Genomic DNA, 25,152 nt, shown 5'->3' with positions numbered 1-25,152 from the left:
ATAATCATTCAGCTTCCCTAGACTTTACAAGTTACTGGGACAGATGGAATAAATTCTGATCATAAAGAAAAGCTTATAACAGAAAGTAAACCATTCTCCTTTTTACAATCCTCTCCAATAACCACGTTAGGTCACACTGATACAGCAGTAGCTTACAAAGGTAACATCTAACTGTATTAAATAAGACTTAAGACTAGCAGTTGAAAAAATAGATTTACCAGGAATGTGTTTACTTGGAGTCATAGAGTGAGGAAGCAGTAGGGTTGTTTTACCCGAGACCTTTAAGTGTCTTAGGCCTCAGTCACACCGACCGGTTGTCAGTACTGAGTGTTTGAGTGGTTGCCGGAGGTAAAAGTCTTCTTGTGATTACTTTGGTGACTAAGAGATGTCTGTAGTTTACGTAGAAAATGCTGACTTCTGCAAAAACTTGCCATTTGCTTCCCTGAGTTCTGGCAAAACTTGAAAATCTGTGATGCAAAGCAGAAGAAGAGAACATTCACCTCAAGAGTAAAAGTTGTGTCTTACTGGGCTTGACGTAGAGCTGGGCGATATGAGATTTTTTTCATATCACGATATGTTTTTTTCATTTCAGGCGATAACGATATCTATCACGATATAAGCCAAATAACTATATTTGTAAGATTTAAATGTGCCGTTGCTCACAAGTAAAATGTGAAATAATTAGCAGCTTGTTTTTATTTAAATATTTATTTCCCATAATAAGTTCAACAGGGTAGATGTACTTAAGGAACATGAGACTTTTTCAGATAAATAAAGGCAAATATTGCAAACTACACAAAAGGCAGCCGCTAAAGCGTTTAAGTTTCAAAATAGAACAAACGAAACAGACTAAATTGTCAATTCCACTTAGAAACAAAATATTAATTCTAAAAATAAATCTTAGTTTGTTTTACAAAAGAACAGACAAAACTGACTAACTTTTGTCAATATCAAATAAACTGAGAACTAAAAGGAAATTCTCAATCTCTCCTTGTTGTATAGCTTAGCTTTTCAAACAGTTTTAACAGTTACTTTAGTCTGACAAAAGCCGAATGACGAATCAGCGCTTCCAGTCAGAGTCTGAGGCTACGTCCACACGTACACGGGTATTTTTGAAAACGGAGATTTTCCGTTTCCGTTTTAAAAAATAATCCCGTCCACACATAAAGGGAGAAATGAAGGAAAACGCTGCTATGAACATGCCAAAGCAGCAGGTGGCGCTAGATTCCTAACCGTGCAGAAATGTTGGCCAATCAGAAGTCTAGAAGCCTCGGTGGGAAAAAGTAAACAAAGCTGGGGCATAGAAGCAGAACAGAGTCGTATGTGTGGAGGGACAGTAACTGTGTGTATATGTAAGCATTTAAACACTGCAGAGAGTAGAATTAACAGTAACAGTATTGTAGAAATTCATTTCACCGAAACAATAACGTGGCGCACAGTGTGATGCATGCTCCAGTTTATTGTATTTCCAGACTTGCTTTCGGCACAATTTACAGTGCACGCTACTCTGTTTTTTGTCAGACTTGAAATAGCCGAAATACCTTCACACTACGGAACTTCTTTGGCTCTTCCGTTCGACAATCTCTCCGGCATTGGAACCATCATCTGTTTTCTCTTCGGTCACGCTCGGTTGATTTTTCTAGTCGGCACACTCATTTCCTCCATTACCCGCTGGCTGCTTCCCAAACAAACACACGTGCGGCTTGGCACTTGTGCTGTACACAAGCCACGCGACATGACGCTGCGGCTGTGATTGGTTCGGCTCTGCGCTACTTAATTTGGATTGGCTGACCTTTTTTTTTTTTTTTTTTTAAGAGGACAAGAGCGGCGAGGTCTATCACGATAGCTTAATTTCTCTATCAGTAAAAGTTATATCGCGATACATATCGTTATCGTTCTATCGCCCAGCTCTATCTTGACGTATATTCCAGTTGTAATATTTGCAGAAGCATCTACTGAAATGAGTCCCCAGCTGTCTGCAGAAACTGTGAATGACCCTAGACTTACAGTGCCGTTAATGCATACAGTTATATATGCAGTATCTTTTGAAGCTCCTAGCACCTGCAGTTTAGTGTTTTTCCCATCAATATTTTAAATTCCAGGAATCCTGGCTTCTTTTTTAGCTATATAAGGCTGTTAAACTCTTTCAGTTCAAGTCAGCCACACTTATAATCTCCTCGTGGAAGGAGGAGCACTGCAATCCTCTTTTTGCCAAATCCTAATCCTTTTTTTCAACATCGAGTAGTAGCATTGCTGCCCTGTTTCAACATGATCCTGCATCCTCTTTCTTACAGTTGCTTCCTTATCTAAACACACAGGGGGCTTAATTCACATCCCATTATTCCCCCATTAGTATTCTGTGCTGTACTGTGCATTAAGGCCTTTGTTGAATACTGTGGGGATAGCTGGAGACGAGCCCAGTGTTAATCTGTGATTTATGTGGTTCGGTGAGCGTTTGGACCGGCCTGATGAGAGCGTCATGCTCCATCTGCCCATTGTTGGCTGACTTGAGTGGAGAGCTGCCCTCAAGCCTCCAGCCTCTCATCTTCCTGCTTCACTCTGTCTCAGCTCCTGTCTCATTATTCCTCTTCTCCTCAAGTCCACCTCCATTGTGACAAAAACAGCCCACTGCACTGTTTCCCATTGTCCTCCAGCTCTCCTTTCTCTATAAATCTTTCTTCTCAATCTCCACATGTCCTTGTAGAAGAGCACAAAATGTACCTTCTTCCTGCACCGCCATGCGTCACTGCCGCTCTGTGCACAGTGTCACCGATTCCTCCAGCGTGACACACAGGGAAGGAGGGACAAGCAGCTACTGAGCAGATCACAGCGACAGCATCAGCAAGCCGCCCAGTGTGGACAGTCAGAGCAGGGATTTCAACAGGATGATGGGTCAGTTATGATCTTCATGACCCGACTGAGAATATTAGTCATTTTTAGAAACAACATAAAACACTGTTTGGTTGGGTTGTAACTAGAAATATTTCTGTTTGTTTTGTTTAAATTATTGATTTTACGGAGGTGTCTATCCAGAGAGGGAGGAACGGGGAGTACAGCAGAGCCTGTAAAGCCAGTGAAAACAGCTGTATAATCACTGAGGCGTCTGACTTTGCAGACATTTAACAGGCTACACTACAAAGTGTGACGTGGAGTTTGAGAGATGTTGGTGTTGAACGGTCTGTGAGGATCTTGTGCTGCTTCTACATGGGATTGATGAGAAAACAACTAAACAAAATACCTCTCTCAGTCCATCACAGAGTCATCCGAAGGATACTTTAAATCCTTTTCATGTTATCTGCATTCCCAACGAGGTGACACTTTACATTGTCAGGTATGGATCTTGCAATTAAGATTGAAACCCAAAGATTTAGTGCTCTGCTATAAGAAGTCACTTGGTGACAGTGGGGAAGAAAAACTCCGTTCTTACAGGAAGAGATCGGCAGAACCAGGCGCAGGGAGGGGAAACCATGAGCTCGGACTGGTGAAGAGACAAAAGAAAAGCCTAGAGAGATGACGAACATCAAACAGGACAAAACTACAGAGGGAGAGGACAGAGCAGTTAATGGCTCACAAATGCATCAGAGCTCAATCTGGGACGAAGATAAAAAGATTTTTTATATTTCAAAATTCTTCAAAACATGTTTGTTTGTTTTTCATTTTTCTTAATTTGACATAACACATTTTAAAAAAGAAAGAAAAACTACTAATTCTGATACTAGCAGCAGAAATAGCAAATGGGCTGGTTATTATACCGCTTTTCTGCTCTGCTCGATATACAACATATACAACATGCCTTATTTACACATTCATACAAACAGTTTTTCTATGTCTAAGTGCTTTCAGTCTTACAGTCACACTCTGATGAAGAGCAACTCAGGTTTCAGTGTGTTGTAGAATGATGCAGCCAGGGATCAAACCTTCCTATTAGTAGAGAGACAAGGATGTTATGGTCTGCGGTGGTTGGCTGGAATTTCCATAAGGCTCCTGAACCTACCTGGGATCCGCCCCTGGGCAGGGCCACCTCCTCCAGCTCCTACACACCTGGAGCCAATGGCAGTCAATCAAGCCAGGGGGATTTAAGCCACATGTTGCTGCGCATTCACCGCCAGTTCGTCATCAACCTATTTGCTGGATTCATCTTGGCTCACGCGCTACCTCCGGACTCAGGATACAAAAGCAATCGTTTTAAAAATCACTCTGTGCCTCAACTGCCTGCCCTCCTGCAATCACACTCCATCTGAAGAACCCGGATCTCAGGTCAGCCTTGCCACGCCACTCAGCTCCCTGGATTCTCGTCACTCCCCTCTCAACACTCTGTGTCCCCTACTGCAATGTGACCGTTGCCTGCTCAGCTCCACTCTGCATCTCAGGCCCCGTTCCCTCGCCCTAGCCACGTTTCCCAGGCCACGCCACGTCAGACTCTACGTCTTATTGTTTTTTGTCGTTGCTATGTTTCTAGCGCTTAAGCCTAGAAACGTAGCCTAATAAAATATTGTTAAACTATCTGCTCTCTCTCCTCTGGGTTTCTCTGGGTTTCTGCGCTCAGTTCAGTTCAGTACAGACCACTCGGTCCCGTGACAAAGGATGTGTTTCCACCTGGTTTCCTAGGTTTCCAGTCTAAATGCAAGTAACATTTAATTTCAGTGAAACAAAACCCAGAGCAGCTGTGGTTCGGGGGTAGAGCGGATCATCTGAAGGTCGGTGGTCTGCATGGTGAAGTATCCTTGCAAGAGATACTGCTACGTAAATCCAAGGACTTTTACTGCTTACTGTTGTGAAAAGCAGGGAAATAAAATGCACCTAAATTATCGCACAAACTCTTTGAACAGTAACATGTTTCTGTGTAAGCCCTGAAAGTGTATAGTTAGAAGTATTAGAGTCTCAGATGAAGTCGAGAAACTTGCCGAGCCCCAAACCGGAGTGAGATCATCGTTTTCTGTGGCTCCGTGGGGATGTTCAGCCTGATTTAGTATTAATTACTCCCGTGATTATAACTGTGCAAACATTTTCTTTATTTTAGGGAAGCAAGTTGAAGCAGACTTACACAACCATCTCTAATGTTTTCCTCTCTGTCTTAGCCTCCAAGCCTCATTATTAATGTGTGTGGTGGTGTCTTTAAAAGCTTTAATCTCCACGCTGTGGCTCACCTGCTGCTCCTGTGTTTATTAGTGTTGACAGGAGACTTTTTACCTCTTTTGCACTGAAGCCATCGGGGACTAAATGCAGGATTTTTTCTAATGAAGCTGAAGTGTTGCGTTAATGAAGCTGTCGAGGGCTTCACGGGTTCTCAGGAGCTAGATGGAAAGCTTTTACTGGAAGTCTCACCTCGGAGATTGCACAGTAATGATGACTGACATGACAGCAGGATATCACGTATTTGACAAAAAGCAGCAGTGACAGCATGAGGAGAATCATGTGCAGAGGTTTTTGGGATAATTACACGCTAATAAGCATCACAACTTTATGTTGTTTTTCTCCTTTGTGTGTTGCAGCTCTGCCCCTGCAGACAGACTCCCAGTCCATCCAGAATGGGGACAAATCTTTGGGGAAAGACCTCCTGACTCCAGAGGACTCAGCCGTCTCAGACCTTTCTCCCAAAACAGACTCCAGCTCCAAAACAGAGACCCCCGTTAAGACAGATGCCTCCTCCAAGACAGACGCTCGGCCATCCACGCCTGGCTCAAGCAGCAGCAGCCCTCAGCCCAAGAAAGGTAGACTGAGCTGTCTGGAGCCTTGTTTGTGGCAGCGAGGACAGAGAGTCAGTCTCAGTTTAGCAACTGAGGGGACTTTTATGTCTCTACACTGAAGATGTAAATGGAAAGGTCAAAGAGAGACGGGAATGATGTACAGCAAGGTGGCGGTTTTGTGGACTGTGTACAGAAAAATTTATTTTATACAAGACGACCTTCTAGTGTTACAGGCCCTGGTTTTAGTGGTTTTGGAGTATTTGAGTTCTTCTTAAGATTTTTGTAGGGGTTTGATTATATCTAGATTGAGGTTTTGTTTCTTCTTTTGATTTCATTTTCATCCTGGTAAGCTTGGCTACTATTACTCGTGCTATTTGACTATTTGAGCTGCAGTCTTTAGGAAGTATTTAGCAAGTTTTGCCTCTTTTTATTTTAATCTCTTCATTATTATAACAGTGAGTCTGATTTCTTGTATTACTGGGTTTTTTTTAAAGTTTTACTTACTTTTGGGTTTTCTGCTAATGAGTTTGTTTTGTGACCTGTGTTTTGGGTCATGTTTTCTTTATTATTTTAGTATCTCGAGTTTAGTTTATGGTTCCTGTCTAGTTTGCATAGTTTTGAAAACCTGTTATGATGGTTTATTGTTCTAGTGCTTGTGTTCTTGGTCTTTATTTAGCCAAAGACAAAGACGACAAGAGATGATAGCGACTTATGAGCCTGTTGTGAGCGGGTCCAGTGGTTTCCAGTGAGTGCTTTTTAGCCTAAAACCAATGATGTACAGATGATGTCTTTAAGTTACTTCAGAGTGGTATGAGCCCTCACAACTAACAAATATAGAAGAGCAGGCTGTAATTCTCCCTTCACAGTACATGGATAACACTTAAACTGTGAATTATCTTTAAAAAGAAGAGAGGAAGTGGTAAAAGCATATCTGTGGGGGTGATGGGATCACCACTGCTGACTACCCACTTCCTTCAAAGGAGTCAACTGAGGTGAAACACCAAAAACCACAGAAACAATTGTTTTTGGTGTGTAAACAGCTAAACAATAGTTCTAGACAGAGTCCAACAAACAAGGTAACAAAAGCCTTTTTGTATTTGTTCCAAAGTTGGATCAGACTGAAAGTTTTTCTCTTGATTAACTGTGACTTCATAAATGATGAGAGGTGGTTAAGGAAAAATTTAAGGAAAAATTGTCACTGCAAATGGGGAGGCTGCAGAGTTTGTCCTTCAGCTTCCTTAAAGTCAGAGTCTCCTGAGCTCCTGCCTCTGTGGACGTATCGTTGCTTGTTTGTTTTAGACATAAAGGGGAATTCCAGTGATTTTACACATCAAAGGCGGTTTTCGGGTCCTCTGAGAGCGCTGCTGCTCATGTGAAAAAAAGTTGTTTAAAGCGTTTTGTGTCTCCTGAGGGAGCTGCATGAAGTCTGCCTCTGAAGCTGGTGTTGTACAGGCACAAAGAAGGGAGACCTCTGTAGTCTGCTGCATTAGCTGCTTGTGGCATAAATCAAAGGCTGCCAGGTCTGTAAAGCTGTTGTCCCACGTGCACTTTGGCTCTTAATTTTTCAAGAACTTACCTGAAAGATGGTGAGAACAGAAATGTCCAATGGACTGAGATCGCACGTTATCTGGTCTTTAATCTGCTCTAACCAGATCCCTCACTCACAGTTAATCTATATGTCAGAATATTACAAAGTAAGAAGTGTTGACTTCTGTTTACTGCAAAACCACGCAGTATTTGAAGTACCGCAACCACCATTGAAGCAGACAGCTTCCTGCTAATTTGAGTTGTGAAAAATATATTTGCCTTTTCAAGAAATTGTGTGCATGTGCACACAATTGTGTGCTAAGGGGCAATCAAAAATAGCCCAGTACTTAGAGGCGATATCAAAAGAGCAACAGAGGACATTTCAGAGTGTTTATGTGTTCATGTAGAGTCAGTTTTGTAGGACTTGGATGTAAATAAATTCTTTCATTTTAAATATATGAGACATATATTATTGGAGATGCATGAATATCTACAATTTAGACTTTAAAATGAAAGTCTCATGCAGTCTGTCCATGCAGTGGACCTGCCAACCCTGCCTGACACATCTGACCCTGTTCATGTCGCATGGTGAGTAATGTACGACGAGATAATGTGTCTCGCTTTGCAGCCCACTGAGAGTCAGATGGTTTTGCGCCTTCTGTTTTTCACATGAAGATCGTTGCTGGAGTATTTTTAGCCCATCCCACACACGTTGAACAGTTAATGCGAGAACTATTGTGCTTCTTTACAAAGTACAACCGAGATCTGGGATTAACGCTCTTTTCTCCAGCCCTTTCCGTGTTTCCTTCTGTCTCGGTATAAAAAATAAGCTGTACCACTCCAGCTGCATATAAACAGTCACAGTAATACTCTGCTTCTGATTGCTGGTGAATTCAGGAGAATCCACAGTCTGTGGGAGAAACTCAGCTCACAGGCTTTCAGGACACAGCATCAAGCAAATAGGACATTATGACCATTTAGTACAGTTTATACTCGCTATGAAGCCTCTGCAGATCCACCTTTACCCCTCAAAGCACACTTGCACATGCTCCTTACACAGTTTCAAGGTGAATGTCATTGATCTGTGGAAAAACAGGCTGCATTTGGGGTGCTTATTATTACAGTCGAACCCCAATTTCAGGCAGTGCCATTTAAGTGCGAGGTCAGAACTGCTTTAATATAGTGTTAAAATGACAAATAAAAATGAGTTAGAGCTTCAGCATTAGCAGAACTGAACCCTTTTCTTCGCCTGCTGTGAGGCTTTTATTAGTTGTTAAAACAGGAGTCAGCATTTTCTCTCTGCGTCGGCTGTGGGGTTCATTTGTTTTCTGATCGAGACCGGCTCTTCGTGTTCATCATTCACTGCAGAGAGTGGACTATTCATGCTATCCGTTTTTCTCATGTGTGGACATTCACATGCTTTCTATTGTAATGGAAGTTTCACTCTGTTAGTGAGCCATTCCCACAGGACAGCTGGTCGTGGATGAAAGCCGAGTTGTTATTTGTTGTGGGGATGTGGAGTACAGTATGGGGTGGAGGTGGCGATGCATTAAGTGACGTCTCGGCGATACGAGACCTGCAGGCTCACTCTGGAGATTCGCTCTTCTCTGTTCTTATTACGCCTGCATACAGCTATGTAGGATGCTCTCTGCAAGGTAGTGTTGGGGGGGGGTTGCCATGGAGATGGGCTGAAGTGGTGCTAGGTCCTCTGTGATTGGTTTAGAAGACGTAGCATACATATTGCATAGCACAGAGAAGAACCACAAAAGGAGACGGGATCGGCGAGCACCCCAGGAGTCCCGTTTTTTTTCCAGCAGCTCTTCAGTCACGGCCTCTCGGAGTCAGAGAGAGCTACGCAAATCCTCACGTTACACCAAAGTGTATCAAGATTCAGGCTAATTACTGCTTCAGATGAGCGTGTCTGAACAGCAAATCACACACGGGAGTTTAAATGTTGACCTTGAAACTGAATCACCTCCTTTTTAGATGTTAAATATTCCCAACATTGTTCAGAATTCATTCTAAAAATCATTATACAGCACAAGATTGAGAGAAACTGCTCTTAAATCTGGTGTTACTGCAGGGGATAGTCATGGATCACTTGGCATACTGCAGCAGGTTGAAGACGCTGTATCTGGGGCAGTTATTGTTTTTGGGCTCTGTACAGAAACCTTATCTCATCTATTTCACTGACCCTCAGTAGATCTGTGTCCGGGATATTCTGGGCATATTCTTTTATAGAGATGCTATAAAAAGAGGAGCTGCGGCAGTCAAAGCATCCTGAGCTTAAATCTGTTCTGAAACAGCAAACTTGGAGGGAAATGCGTAACTTTTAGGGAAAAATAAGATTTTTAAAACCTAATTTCTGTCAGATTTGACTGGTTCAGCAGTTCAACAGGAGTGATTATGTCTGAGTGATCAATGAAATTAAAGTTAAATGAGATAATGCTTCATAAAAGCTTCCTAAATGCTTTTCAAGATCAGTGATGAGACTTGTTTTGGTTTGACTTTCAATTTTTCTGGTTACAATGCTTTCTAGAATAAATTTCAGATTTTCATAGATTTTCATAGTGGAGAAGTATGACACAACAACAATCAAGCTCTTTCCTTCTTTGACAGTAAGGCCTGAATTATGCTTCAGCTTTAAATCTATATTGTAACTAAGGGCAACACTGTAACCTTCCACTTAACCTGACCTGCACCTCCTGAGAAATGTAACCACATGTCAGGTCTGCACGACTTTAATAGCGTGGAAGGTTGTGGTGTAAGGTCAAGAGGGGTTTCCAGTTCTGTCATAAGTTTGGACAGAAAGTCTAAATTAAGCTTTACCGTAGGTTGTTCTCTGCTCTCCACACCAGAGGATTGTTGATTCACTCTCAGTATCAGCTCCTATCATTTGAAACTGGGCCACTGCTTGATTAATTGATCAACTGATTGGTTAATTTTTCTACATGTCTTGGGTGTACTGCGTGAACAGGAGTAGCCTGAGCACAAAATCCTGAGGGACTCCAGTGCTGAACATCGAGTGGAGGAAGCGTGACATCCAAACTATTTCTTTATCTTATAAATCTGTAACATAGTAAGAGAAAGCGCATTAAAATAAGTAAATACATGTTTCTTTTGGTGTTGTTTTAAAAATAAGTTGCGTTTTTTATATCACAATCATCATTACGACTCTCAGGATGGCTTTTTAGAAAACAGGTTTCTCATATACTCAAATAAAGTCCATGAGTTGCAAGAATTGTGCCATTTAGTGTGGGTCTGCTTGGGGTTAATAACTCATGACTTTCTTCACACAGTAGGCCAAATGCTGTTTTCTGGGATTCAGATTTTAGCCATTTCAAAGCTGAGACTCCGTAGCAGTAATCAGCTTTTTTCACTATAGCTCTGCCTCTGAAGCTGATGTATATATAGTACTGTAGTATTATACACACAAAATCATAGTAATACTACAATTTTTAGTATGTAGGAAACCAGAAATGTTTTCCTGCTCTCTTAAGTCTTGAGTCTACTTCTCACATACCAGAAAATGATCAATAACTCTGCAATCTTTTAGCTTATTGTTTATAAGTTTAGTGAAGATGAGATGATAAATACAACTTGATGTGAAAATATGCATGTGTTTGTGAAGTAATTCTTTTCTCCCTTACAGACTCAGTGAGCTCAGAGCAAAGACAGAAGCTTGCAAAGGAGCGGAGGGAGGAAAGAGCCAGATACATCGGTAAGAAATGAGAAAGCGGATATAAAACACGATGGACTCAGCTGTCAGCTCCAGAAACCACTGCTACTGGATGCATGAAGCAGGGATTTCTTGTAACCAACTTAATGTGTCGACATCTTTTATCTTTTGTATCCCTCTTTGTGAATCTGTCACTCTGCTCTGAAGTGACTGACGGTTATTGACGTCTCTTATTGTTTCTTCCTGCATGGCGCTCAGAACAGCAAACTCAGCTGCAAGGTAAGGGGCTTCACTAAAAGCTTTCGCAGCAGTCATGCCATGTGGGAGTAATCAGCATCATTATGTGGATCCTTTTTCCTTTCTGCCGTGCCCGTTCTTCTCCCCCCCATCACCGATCGCTTTGGTTATCTGTCGCCACTCGGTGGAAACTTTTGAACTCCGTGATCGGTCTGCAGCCTCATTTTTGGTTTAAATGTATCTGCTCCTATCATGTTTGAATCTATTTTGGCTTTTGTGTTTTGCATTCCCACCCAGCGTGCATGCTCCACACCTATAATTTGAGTTTTACTTTGTGGCTGCAGAATGAAACTTCTCCTTGTAAAAACACAGAGGCTGGTCCAAACACATGAGAAGCTGAGGACGTCTCCGAAGCGCAGGCGGCCAATCGGACCAGAGCTTAGTGGGCGTTTCCCAGCAGAGACGTCCCATAGAGCCCAAGGCAGTCGGCGTAAAAAATGAGCAGTCATTACCATAAACTGAGACCAGGCCTCGCAGACAGATTAGATTTAATTACTGCTTCCATTAGTATCAGTTATGTGGTCATGCTGCAGCAGTTAAAGTTAAACGTCGCTGCCTTTTTATCGAGAATATCCCAGGTTCAGATACTCGGAGCTAAGTTTCGTTTTCAGCCGTCTGCCCCTGCGCGTAATTATGTGGCAGTGTTAAGCTTTTCTTCAGTGTAGAGCCTGCAGTTTGTTGCACACAGTATGCAGGTGATGCCTTATATATGACAGCTTGTTATGTAACTGCAACTGTGCTCTAGATATTTCGTGCAGAGATGAGCATGTGAAAGCAAGTTCTGAAGCGTTAACCTGACACATATTTTTCAGTCCTGCTATGGATAATTAGATTTTTTCAGGAATGGGATTTAAGGAGGAGTGAAGACGTCTTTCTCGCTGTTGATGAAGTGCAGACGTGTGCGTGTCGTTGGCTCATTAGCGAAGATGAGCCGCAGAAAACCGAACTAAATATAAAACACGTATTTGTGTCAGACCATTGCTGCATCCTTGCATAGCTTAGTGCAGTTTTCCTGTTGCTGGTTAACTCATAAACAAAGACATTTCATGCCGTTCCTTCAGCTGGATCCAGCCTGTAACCCTCCCGCATCTTCACCCATACTTACCCGTCCATCTTTTTTTCATTCTTTTCATATAAAGTATGATATGGAAGCTGATTGAAGACGAGTAAATGCTGCGTAAGATGAAGGCTCTTAAATTGAGAAACGATTGATTGCAGTCTGATCGTTACCCGGAGAAATGAGCCACAGCAGTGTGTGTGTGCACAGAAAAACTGGCATATGCTGGAGGGTGCTGTAAAAGACAGCAGGGAACTTCAGCTTATTTACTGTTATCAGGATTAAAGTGTAATGAACACAGTGTCTTCCGTCTGTTTTACCCGTTTTGTTTGGGTGCTGCTGTTAGAGGCCTTTAAAGATCTTTAGCTGATTATATGCTATTACAAATAAAGAACTGACTTTCAATAACAGGCATAAATTACATTTTCTTTTCCAAAATAACATTTGAAATAATATATTAATGATACGCTGGCGTCTAATGCTTATGCTTTAGCCAGGCATGAGGCACAGCTCCAGGGATTTTGGTCCAGACTGAAATATTATGACAACAGATGGATGGATTGCCATGATATTATCTCCCAGAGAATACCTTTTATAATTGTGGTGATTCCCCTCTTCTCCCTCTTGCACCAAACGCAGACAAATCTTTCAGGTTACTGGTAAAACATCTCCACAGAGTTTGTATACAGAAATCTGTGGCTCCCGAAGGATGAGCTATTCCTCAGGATGAACTTTAATAACTTTATCAAGCTTTTTATCTGGCACCCTCATAGCTTCAGACGCCTGTAGAATTAATCAGTCTTAGCTCTATTTCATGTTAAGCACAAAGCAGTAAAAATTAGCATTCTAACCCACCAAATAACAAACATACGATAATCAATGGTAAAATGCATTATCCATAAATGTTCTGAAAGAGCTAAAATCACTGTAAACCCACAAAGCACCTTTTTAAAGTGGACTTCTTATGCTTTTCCTTATTTTCTGTCATATAAAGTTATACTGATGGAGTGTTGGATGCTCATATTAATCATGGCCGAAGATTCAAATAATGAGGTCAGCATATGTAGAAGGAGCCCAAAGCTCAAGCTTAAGACAGTTTTTCTAGTCTTGGCTGTGTTTGATGTCAGTGAGAGCACTTTTTCTTTAGCCCCACCCACATACTGTCCAAAACGTCAGCTTATGAGGGGCAGCCAATCAGAAGAAAGCTGGCTTAAAACTCGAGGAGCTAGCGCAGTTTGTTTCAGACAGATTATGAACAGAGGGTTTGAACCAAGACTCAAAAAATTATACATTTTGACTATTTTTAAACTGTAATTAATGCAGAACTACTTGAGTCCAAGAGTAAAAAAGATTAAGCCATAAAAGGTCATAGTAGCTCCCCTTTAAGGTGCCAAATAAGGAAAAGGGAGTCATTTGTTTATATAGCAGTAATTCACAGCATTGCAAAAGCAGCTAACACGTGAGACCTAAATAAACTGTTTCAAACTGATATTGTTTTTTGTAAACAATTCTCTTTCTTTCTGTGGTGACCCTGCAGCTGCAAAGAAGGCTCAGTGGCTGCAGAAGGAGGAGAAGGCCCGGCGTCTGAGGGAGAATCAGCTGGAGGAGCGCAGGAGGAAGCTGGAAGAGCAGCGGCTGAAGGCGGAGAAACGTCGAGCGCTGCTGGAGGAGAAACAGAGACAGAAGCTAGAAAAGAACAAGGTGAAAAAGTCAAGCTTCCCATTTATCTGTTTGGTTCTTAAAGTTGACATCTGAATCGTCCAAAACTAGACTCTGTAACAAACACTGCATATTTGAACCCTTTCATGTTATTTTATAGGTTGATTTTGATGATTATCACTCAGCTGTTGGAAGAAGCAACCAATACTCAAAAATAATATTTATGTCCAGTCACAGAATACATTTCTGCTCTGCTTAAATTGAGCGCTAAGTAGGGTAAGGGAGTGTTTATGTAACTAAAACACTCTGCTGTACACAGTTTTTAGTATTCGGTGATTTCCCCTGGGACTTCAGATTGATAAATTTTACTATCTGACTGTGGAAAAACTGCTTTGTTGGATAACAGCATCATACAGCAGTAACTAGTCGTGTTGCCATCACAGAGAGGATGCCAAGCATTCAGCAAACAAGCTGCACATAAGTGTTGGGTGGACAAATTAATTGCTGACATCATAAAAATATTCCCATTATGTAACTAATGAGCTTCAGGGCCTTTTTGCACTCGATCCAGTTAGGTTTGGCTTCACATTGCAATTATGCAAGTGCACTAAGGAACCCTACGTGACATCTAAGCCTCCTGTCTTCCTTGCATATGTTGGCTGCATCTCATTATACTTTTGTGACCTCATTTACCATGCTTTTGCATGCTGTCATTTTGAATAGATTAAAATAAATGAAGAGATTCACTTTTTACAGGTTTACACACTGCTGCTGTGATTTAGCCTCTTTCATTCTACCTGAAAATCCCTGTTAGGGGATCCTACTACACTCATTTAAAGCTCCTTATTACTTTCAGAGTGGCTTTGTGTGACTCAAAATTCAAAATGATCCTTATTTACTTTACACTGGCCCTAGTTGTAACTCCCAATTACATTCACTGTCTAAAACAAGCAGTTTAAGCTATATTTCCCCTGCCTTTAAACCAGGTTTATTTTGATTGGCTGCTGCTGCCAAATGGAAGGTTTTAACATCAGGTGGGTGGGGCTTCTGGGCTCACACTCAAAGTGCAAGAGATTATCATATTAAAGATATCTACTCTAACTGACGTCACATCGGGCCAAGAGTAGAAAGAAACAGTGATTAGCTCGTAGTTTTAACCTTTGGGCATGTTTTAAAAGACTGTGCAGCATTAGTATAGTATACAGACAAGTGACCAATAGCCACGTGACATTAACTTGTCCACTCTTTTGGACATGTGACAATCATGGTGACAATATAGGAGGATCAAGTGAATAAGACCCCAGCCTCACAGACATACAGACCAGTCAGTAACCCCATTGTACCCGCCTGCTGCTAGTGGAAAATTGTTGGCAAAAAACATTGTGATTAGCTTGGTTGTTAGCATTTTGCTGCAATCATAGCTTGAATTGAACTCATGGACTTGCTGAACTGAAAAGTGTGATACAAACTGGAAATGGAGACCGTTTGCCTTCAAAGTAAAAGTTTAAAACATGTTGGCCACAGGGGTGAGGCACAGCTTTTACTTTGAAGGAGAACCTTATCCACTTCCAGTTTCCTTTGCACTTTTCTCAAGTTGTACTTATGCTGGGCTAGTAATTACCTATTAATTCTTACCAGCAGCTGTCAGACTCTATAACACAGTTAAACATCCTTTTGGTTATCGAACACATCAGCTTGTTTGTTCACTGCACATTTTATACATGTCTCCGTACAATATTTCTATACATATTTCTGTACATTGTTACCTGTATATACGAACTTAGGTTGCTTATGTATATAGGACCACCTTGTGTCTTCCTTTTATATTTTATATTCCCCTTGCTATAAGAGCTGTGTAAAACCCAAATTTCTCATCTGTGGCATAATAAAGGTCTATTCTATTCTATTCTATTCTATTCTAATAATTAAGCTGTTAAGCTGTCATTTCCGGTGCATATTTACTATAAAGATGTCATAGTTTAACACTGACTGTGTGTTTCTTCATGTAGGAGAGATATGAGGCAGCTATCAAGAGATCGACCAAGAAGACTTGGGCCGAGATCCGCCAGCAGAGGTGGTCCTGGGCAGGCGGACTAAACCAGACCTCCCGCAGAGAGAGTGAGTTTCAGATGAACCTAAACTATAATTATAATGATAATAATAATAGTAATACAAGCACATATGTATGATTTTCTCTCTGTTAACTCAAGTCTTTGTGCTGCACAGACTTGTGACTCACTGCTTCAGCTGATGCAACTCAAGGAAATAGCTCATGAAGGGTTTGCTGTCACAAGGGTGGGGTACCAGAGGCAGATGACCTACTCAGTAATTTATGATTATACCACTCGTAATTCCTCACTGTTGTTTGGGCAAAAATCAGTCCTGAGCGTCACAGTTGTTCATTTAAACTCAGAAGGACGAGCTTGAAGGTAGCCGTCACGCTCACGTTTCATTAGATCAGAAGTGTGAAGTGTGTTTTTTCAGGGAGCTGTGAACTTATTTCCCCGTTTTCAAACTTCTGTTAATGCTGTGTGACGGGGTGGTGCTGAGGGCAGCACAGTTACCTCTCCTCCAAAGTGTGAAAGGCCCTGATTGTGTGTGGAAACGTGAGTGATATTTTAGTTTTGGTAGCAGGAAGAAAGCTCGAGGTATTTACTCTGAAATGTGACTTCTAACTACACCCCCCCCCCTCCCACGCTTTCCCCCAAATTTCCTCCCCATTTCCCTCCAAATCTGACTCCAGATTAGATGATAGTGAGTCTAATCTCAGAAAACGGTGAGTCCCTGTTCACAGCTGCATGTTCCAACCAAAGCAGCCCCGTCTCTTGTCAGCCCTCAGCTGGGGCCGCCGCCTGCACCCCGGCCGCCTTGTGAACAGTTGTTGTCTGTTGCGTTCTCTCCGGTGCAGGCAGATGCTCGGCCTCCACGGTCAACTTGCCGAGACAGGTGGACCCTGTCATTAACAACAGGCTGTCCAAGTCCTCTGCCACGCTCTGGAACTCCCCCAACAGAAGTAAGGACGACCCGACGTCAGTGTCCACCAGGCTTCCTCTTCCCTCTCCCTTTCCCTTCCAGTTCATCCCCCTCCTTTTCCACCTTCCCCTTCTCCTCTTACCCTAATCTGGTTTTGTTTTATTATAACTGTCGTCTCTGGTGGCCTGCCTGCCTGCCTGTGCTTGGTGACTGGTCATTTACCACCTACTCCCTCCTCTTAATCACGCTCTCGGTCTCGTGTGCATCGTGTTTTTGTTTTTTTTACTTTTTTCTTTAATTTCAGTTGGTGGCTTGTCATTGATTTGAGTCTCCTCTGCATTTTTGATCAGCCTCCCTTTCACCTTGACATCACTGAGCCATATTTTGTGGTATATTTTGGTGTTTCATAGGCTTATAAGTTCACATCTTGTCACCTCCTTTTTGGTTGTCCCCTCCACTGTACTGTTGGTGGTTGGCTGTGCTGGTGGTGGTGGTGATGGTGATGGTATAGGTGGAAGGTATAGTGTGATTGTTGCAAGTGAATCAAGTTTAGCAACTAAATGCAAATATATATTTTTATGCTGCCTTAAACTATACAATATTGGATTGTTTCCTTTGGTTTTACATGTTTATCGATGTAATGGCTCAGTCACACTAGAGTAAAAAAGGACAGAAACTTCATCGCGACTAAGAAACATCAGTAGTGGTCCAGGGAATCTGCAAGTAGTTTTGATCTCAAGGGTTTGACAGTAATAAACACAGACAGATTGCCAAAACATTGCAATCAATCTGTGCTGATGAGTGCTAATTAGCTGGGATGCATCTCTTTGAAATAGAGGGCGTTACTCAACTGGTTGTATTCTGATTATATGAGTGTAAACAAGCAAGGTTGCTGTGCACCCATGTCATTTAAATCGCCATCCAGCAGCAACAACTATTTGTAGAGGAACTTCTGTTTCAAGCCTGTAAGGTTATGGCTGGACTCTCACCATAAGTAGATACTTTGAATTTCTGTGTATGCTGACAGCAACAGCTTTGCAGCTAATGGCAACAGATTTGTTCATAATCACTGAATTGTTACAAATAGATTGCACATAACTGCTAGCTTGACTCTATTCAATCACAAGCTGGTAGGAGACTAATATCAGACTGACGCTGTTTTATTTGTTTTATCGCACCAAAAGCCACTTTAATGATGGCATCTGACTGCAAGACTAAAGCAAATGTTTCAAAGGCAACAAGCTCACAGGGTTAATAGTTTTGGTCATGCCACAGTCTCCGGCCATTATTTTCCCTGCACAATCTGATATCCCTGTGTTGGTGTTATTCTTTTATCATCATAATAATATTGATCCAGGATCAACATTGCCATGACCACTGATGATGTCTGAGCATTTAGTTTAGCATTAGCCAAAATTTTTGAATGACCAAAATGAACTAAAACCAAGCTGAACGTTTGTTTTAGAAGAGTTTTATATAGACAAATGCATTTTTCCCTTTTCCCCACATTGAAAAGCTATGACATCACCAATGTGATTAATCTGTTACAATTTTGATCCTGGACAGACGTTATTATAACGATGCAGCTACAACACCAGCACGCAGATATCAGATACAGTTTTTTGACTGTAGTATAAGACATTTTCTTACTTTTAGGTTTATGTAAAGATACTTTTCAAGTATATATTACATCATTCCTCTTGTTCAAACAGTGCATAAAATTAAGCAACAAGCCCTACAGTTAAAATAAGAAACTCATCATGAAACTGTGCGAGCTAGCTCTGTAAGGTTCAACAACAAGTTGAAAGTTTTTCCTCCAAGATCGTGTTTATGCTTAGAAGTGGATTTTCTAATTTCCTGAATTGTTGGTATAACTTAAATAGGCGTTAGCACGATTATTTCTACACCGTGTGTGGACTGTGCACATAAGTCAAGCTAAACAGCAACATCAGCATGCTAACATGCTCCCAATGCTAACACGCAGACTTTTAGCATATATAAAATTCCCTTAGTTTACTGTGTTAGCATGCTGGCATGTTTTTATTAGTACTTAACACAAGGTTTTGCTTCAGAGGGAAAATGATAAAATGGAGTACTTGGACGCATAGCCATCAACCTGAGTTAGTATGACAGTTTCACTGTAGCTCATCAGTAACATGAAAAAGCTACTCAAATATTTCTGTCATTGCTGTTAATTACATTGTTGTTGTCACGCACAACTTGACAGATCTAGGTTTGCTATATATATATTTATATAAAGCTCTTGCATATTGTCTCAGACTTATATCCGTTATATGTGTACTCAGCTGAGATTTCAGAGACCTTTTACTATAAACAAGCCACATTCACGCCGCCGCCAACCCCTCCAGCATCAAAATGCAAACTTTTTTCACTCTTTAAAAGCAAAAAATAATCATAGACACAAAGTAGTAAATTGAAACAAATTGCCACCAGAATTTGATGAAAATGCACAACAGATTTGGATTTTTCTTTTTTTGCTTTTATCCATTTGTTAAATTTGAAACATTGCTGTAGGTAATATTTTTTCATTCCATTAAAATAATATTTCAAATATCTGAAACTTTTGTTTGAGGTTGTAGAAAAGTATAAGATGATTTTAGCATGCCACGTAACAAATATATAAAAATATTTCACTAAAAATTCTTCTAAAAACTGGATTTTCAGGCCAATTGTAATTGTCTTTCGATTATTTAAGGAGTTAGTTAATAATAACAAGAAATGTTATTTTACAAGAACTGAATAATTTCAGGTAAATGCTGACAATTAGACATTTAATCATAATAATAAATAGAAGTAGTCGCTTTAAGATATTTTTCAGCTTGTAACAAACTGAGCAGTTGTCTTTTTGTCAGCAGTACAATAGTATGTCTAAATTGCTCTATCAGACTTCTTTTATCAATCTCCCAAGTTCCCACATACACACACTTAAGCGACACTGTCTTCATCTCATTTCGTCACGCCTCATGACGTGTTATTATTGATCGTATCACCCACGGTGCAATCACCAGCTCGGTTATCGGCTCGCTCGCGAACACAATACAGATTCAGATTTTGTGCTTGATCATCACTAATACAGACACTCCGATACTGCAGGCACATGAAAGGACGGTCGATAGCAGAGCTGCTGTCTCTGGGCCAGTTTGCAGAGGGTGGCGGGATGGTGACGTTTACAGATGCAGGTACCTCGAGGTGAACGGTCGATCAGCAGGCGGCAGCTCAGCCTCCCTTTGCCGCATTGGAGAAGGAAGAGGAGGAGGGAAAACACTGTTGCTTAGCAACAGGAGGTAGTCGGGTTATCAGTTTGTCATAAAACATGCTGTGAGAAGGATCTGTCCTGTGTGCAGCAGAGGTGACTGCCTTTACGGTGGAGGTTTAAGAGTGGCGGCATCTCGAATGAGTCGTAGCAGCTCTGATCACACTGACCCTTGTGTACATGTGGTGTTTGTCTGTAGGTGAGGTGTCTCACACTCTGGCTGGTGTGTGTCGTTAAAACAGAGGAATGAAAAGAATCTGAACTTCATCGTCACACATGGACGCTTCTATAAAAAGCATGTTGTTGGTTAAAATTACCGGACAACAGACAGGAAGTCGCCAAAAACCCGACCGGCTGTCATAAATTGACAGACGTCACAGTGAGACTCTGTCTGGCTGTGGGGTTTTGGACCAAACAGTGAAAGCAAGACTGTCAAACTCATTTTAGATCCTGGGTGTGATGTGCAGCCTAATTTCATCTCGAGTGGACCAAACCTAAAAGCGTTTGCTTAAATCTTTAATTTTTTCCCAGTTTTTGTAACAGTAGCCAAAAAAGCTTAAATTAAAGTTACCACTTTTTACATTTAAACAATTGACAACAGAAAGTATTTCACCCAGCTTTTCTCATTTAATAATGAACCACAACAACAACTTCTCTATATCTAAAAATACTTTTAACCTTTCAGACATTTCCACTGTTGAGTATTCGGGTTGGCATCACCACAAAAGGCTTACCATGTTTTTGTACTTTTGTTTTTTACCATTATTGAAAAGTAACAGTAACTAAGGGGTTTACTCCAGTTTTCACACTTAAATGATACAGTTTGCTGAGCTGTTTTTGGCCCCCGGTCTGCATGTTTGACACCAGTACGTGATGTTATTGAGACAATAACAATATCGAATTACCAAGTGATGCTGGTAGAAGTGAAAGTACGAGTTCTGCTTTCTTCTGTCATTTGTTAAATGTGGCATCATGTTTTTAAGGCTGTGGTTTTACTTCAGTTTCTTTTAGTTTAATAATACTATTCACAGAAAGTTCTCTGGAAAAACAGCTGAGTTTAAGCCAGGGAAAATACAGAGTATATTCATCTTTTATTTATTGTGGAAAAACTACTTAAAGCTTAGCTCCAGGAAAAACAGATACATTTACCACACTCGTGGCAAACGAGCACAAGCTTCATGCTTCGTCCTGCTTCTTTACATTTCTCACCTGACCCTGACGAGAGTCTAGTTTCCTCTCAGACCTCTTTAATTAGCAGCAGTATGCTGAAAAAATAAATGTTCTAGAGTTCTACATATTGTTACAGTGTAATAATATGTGTTAGTCATTTAGATAAATACTAAAAATACATTGTTTTTCTTACAATATGCTGCATGGATTAGAAAGAAAACCATCTAAGAAGCAAGGAGGGCTAAATGTTAAAATGTTAACATTAATAGTAGAAATTGTCATTATGTAACTGATTAGATATTTAGATTGTTGTTATTGGTGCTTTAACGCCACACTGTTTACTGCTTTAAATATTGTAAATCATCATTATCTATAATCTATAAATCATTAAAAATGTTGTATTCAATGTTTGCTGTTTTAGTTTCAGCATATACATACACCGCCCAGTTTTACTTTGTTCTGTATGTATTAAAATGCACACCCAGTTATCTGTCTTTATCGTCAAACCTTGACTCAAACCACGTGTACGTGCGCTCCTGTGAGTGCCATTTATTCTTTCTTTCTCCCACCCTTTATTACAATCTGTTGGATTATATCCTCCTGTTGTTGCACGCTGACCCTTTATCACATGAGACTCGCTAAAGAAGCACGCAGAGCCATGTTCAGGTCGGAGGAGTGCGTCTGTGCTTGCAGGACAAACAGCACAGAACCCAGAAAACTCTGAGGGCCCTTAGCAGTTAGTGTGGGGTCGTGTAAATGGCCAAAGTGGGTCTTACCTTTGTTTTTGAGTGGTAAGTCGTAAAAATGAACTGGGGACACTCCTCTGTGTGTGTGGGTTTTGTTTTTTTTAATATTTGATGTCTTTGTGCACAACATGTTCAGGCGTTCATCCTGTACGACTTCTCTTCAGTGTTGAGTCTCATCATGTCTGAAAGGCAGGCTGGAGTTTGACCAAACATTTCTCAGCAGCAGTAAGACTCACTGGATGAGTTAAACCTCAGCGGTCAGAGCTAAAGAAGCACTGAGCTCAGGAGTCTGGGGATTTCCTATTTTTCCTATTGTTCACAAATCCCATGAATAAACTGCTTTATGGGGCTCCATTGTTGCTCAAAATCTCCGTGACATGCAGTTTTTTTTTACCGTCAGAGTGCTGCCACAAACTATTCCCTCCAGAACACCAAATGAGTATTAATCCGCTGTTGAAAATAGTTCCTACAGTTGCTCTATTTCTTCCTGTTGAAGTTTTACCTTTAAATCATATATTAATTCTTAGGCCTCCAGTTTATCCATTATTATCTACTCTTTGGAGAACGTTCTCTGATTGGCTGCCTGTTGCAAACCAAAGGTTTGAACAGCAGGTGGGTGGGGCTTCTGCACTCGCTTATAGGTGTGTGTGCAGGTGATCGTGTAAATAATATGCCTGTTTGATATCATACAGAGCTTTTGACTCACAGGATGCTGGGAACCAAACCCCAACAAAAAGAACAGATTTTATTGTACAAAGCGATTTGGAATAAAGTATTTATAAATCAAATAAAAATTGAATTTTAATCATATTTAATTTCTTGGTTCCACCTGCTGATATTCGAATCAACCAGTGAGCGTTGATGCTTCCCAGAAATGTTTCCGTAGCTGAGCTTGCATTCAGGTGCAGGTGGAAACTCGTGTAAAATCCTGTGGACTAATCTGCATTTTATTCCTGTCTGAGAATTCAAACCCTGAAGACACAAACACATTGACGGTCTGAGGGTTTGTCTGGCTAAATAAACACACGATGAAGGTGTTTATTTACAGGTGTTTACATCATAACCAGGTAACATTTCCTCATCCGGCTTCATGTGTGTGTTTTCGTGAGGTTTTCAGCAGCACACGAATGCAGCATAAAAACTCCACTCTGCATCGGATGTAGAGAGGGTGTGTGAGTGTGCGTGAAAGTGTAAAGTGGGAGGTTTTTTAGTGTGTAAGAGGAGTATCTGCTGTAACACTAACTCGACACTGACAGCGCCCTCTTGTGTCAGCCCGCAGCCTGCGCCTCAGCCCGTGGGAGAGCCGGATCGTGGAGCGGCTCATGACGCCGACGCTGTCCTTCCTGGCCCGCAGCCGCAGCGCCGCCACCCTCCTCAACAACAGCGACTCTCGTGAGTGTAAGACACCTGCTATACCTTTCTACCCTTACTCTGCTTAACCTCTGCTCCTGTGCACACACGTCTTATTGTCTGTAGTGATTGTTTTCATTCCTTTCATAAAAGGGAAAGAGTTTGTTTGCTGTGAATCAAACAAAACGGAATAAGATCCTAATCTTCCCCCGTTCTTTTTATCCTTTGTGGAGCATGTGGTATGTTTGTCCTAAACTGTGCCTTGGTTTACTTTGTGGCACATTTATGCCGAGTTCTACACAATATCATCACAAAAACTTCTCAGTCTGAATGATACAGACAGAAAAATGAACGATGATGAGGTCGTAAATCCCTTCATGTCAACCAGTGCCAACAAAACACAAAGCTGTTAGATTGTTTTTAATCCTTGCCATAGCTTGGAGTGTGAGCTGCTCCTGCCGAAACATACAAATCCAAAAGTGGTAACATCTGTTGGAGGCCTTGTACTGTTGTCATGGATGTAAGCAGTCCATGACACATTTGGAATAACGGTGTGCTGGAGTGAACACAGCAAGCAACAAGATCACTGACAGTCTCTGGGACACATCGACAGGCAGAACTATTTTCCAGGCAACAATGTTACTTCAGACTTTTGAATAATATCAGCAGATTTTACAACAGAGATACTAGAGCACTATCTGATGAGCTTGCTCCCATCAGGGATGTATGGGAAAGATGTGTGCAGCTCATTTCACGGAAGGTCAACCCAGAGCCTGAGGTGACAGTGGGTGAAGATTTTGCCCCAAGGAAAATGCTCCTTATGGCGATACATGTCCAGCAATCCAAGCAAATACTACATAATCTGATTTGATATGAATACGAGCTATGCATGGAATTGAAAACATGGGTCAAGATTGACCCGTAACACCACAAATGTAACCATACAGTAGTTCATGATATTAAAGTAAAAAATAAATAGAACAAATTTATTTTAGAGAGCTCTATTCTGATACTTCTCAGTAAAAAGAAGTTAACATAACAACTTTTTATAGATCTTTTAGATAATTCCTGTGAGATTCCAATTACCATTTTGTTAGATTGAGAACGAGAGGTATGCTGTAAAGAAGGCAAAAGAAAAATACTAAAAGCAGCCTTTTCATGGATAAAAGACCCGTTAAAAATCAACCCATTAACATAAGAGATAGTAATAGTTTTGTAAGTAGGTACTTAAACAAAGTGAAGTAAAAAGCAAACTCGCCTCTCTTGCGATATTTTTTTGACTGCCAGTATCTGTCACTTGTTGCATAATTGTTTATTTAGTTTGTTTGTCCCTTTTTTTTCTGCCCAGTAACATGACATGAGAGCCAAGCTACGATTGGTTGGAGATCAACATTAATTTATGATGTAACATTCACCTAATCGGACACAGTGACAGAAAAGATATATTCTGTGATCTGAACCTGACATTTATTGTTTTCTTTCTGGAGCTTTTGGTCACACAGTTTGGTCCACAGGGTTTTGGACAGAGACAGTTTGTAATTTCCCCTCTGTACACCACCGAAGTCAAACAACCAGGATATGATCCTTCTATTTAAACATAAGTGAGTTTTTCTACGTACTTTTGAACCTCTGGAAATGAAGGACTACTTATAAAAATGGCAGTAATTGCTTGACAGTTAGTTTTATTAAATGTCTTTAATTAAAGCTGAAAGTCTGCACTTGGCTCACATCTG

At 41.0% G+C, this 25,152-nt stretch overlaps 1 protein-coding gene across 17 annotated transcripts in view; it reads left to right on the top strand.

Annotated features, from left to right (window-relative positions):
• LOC113014550 (uncharacterized) overlaps positions 1-25,152 on the top strand; it is a 56,393-nt gene that overhangs the window by 19,291 nt on the left and 11,950 nt on the right. For 3 of the 17 annotated variants that reach the window (XM_026156162.2, XM_026156158.2, XM_026156157.2), the window contains exons 2-8: positions 5,493-5,711; positions 10,867-10,935; positions 11,152-11,172; positions 13,785-13,948; positions 15,916-16,024; positions 16,815-16,919; positions 23,342-23,461. In XM_026156162.2, coding sequence (XP_026011947.2) covers positions 5,493-5,711; positions 10,867-10,935; positions 11,152-11,172; positions 13,785-13,948; positions 15,916-16,024; positions 16,815-16,919; positions 23,342-23,461 — 807 coding nt within the window. Of the gene's footprint in view, positions 1-2,873; positions 2,893-5,492; positions 5,712-10,866; positions 10,936-11,151; positions 11,173-13,784; positions 13,949-15,915; positions 16,025-16,814; positions 16,920-23,341; positions 23,468-25,152 lie in introns of those variants that run through there. The other 14 variants (XM_026156161.2, XM_026156156.2, XM_026156155.2 and 11 more) reach the window with 7 other exon arrangements.

Source organism: Astatotilapia calliptera, chromosome 22 (assembly GCF_964374335.1).
Source record: "Astatotilapia calliptera chromosome 22, fAstCal68.1, whole genome shotgun sequence".
NCBI classification, from domain to species: Eukaryota; Metazoa; Chordata; class Actinopteri; order Cichliformes; family Cichlidae; genus Astatotilapia; species Astatotilapia calliptera.
Note: the sequence above shows the minus strand (reverse complement) of the source record. Positions and strands in the feature narration are given on the sequence as shown.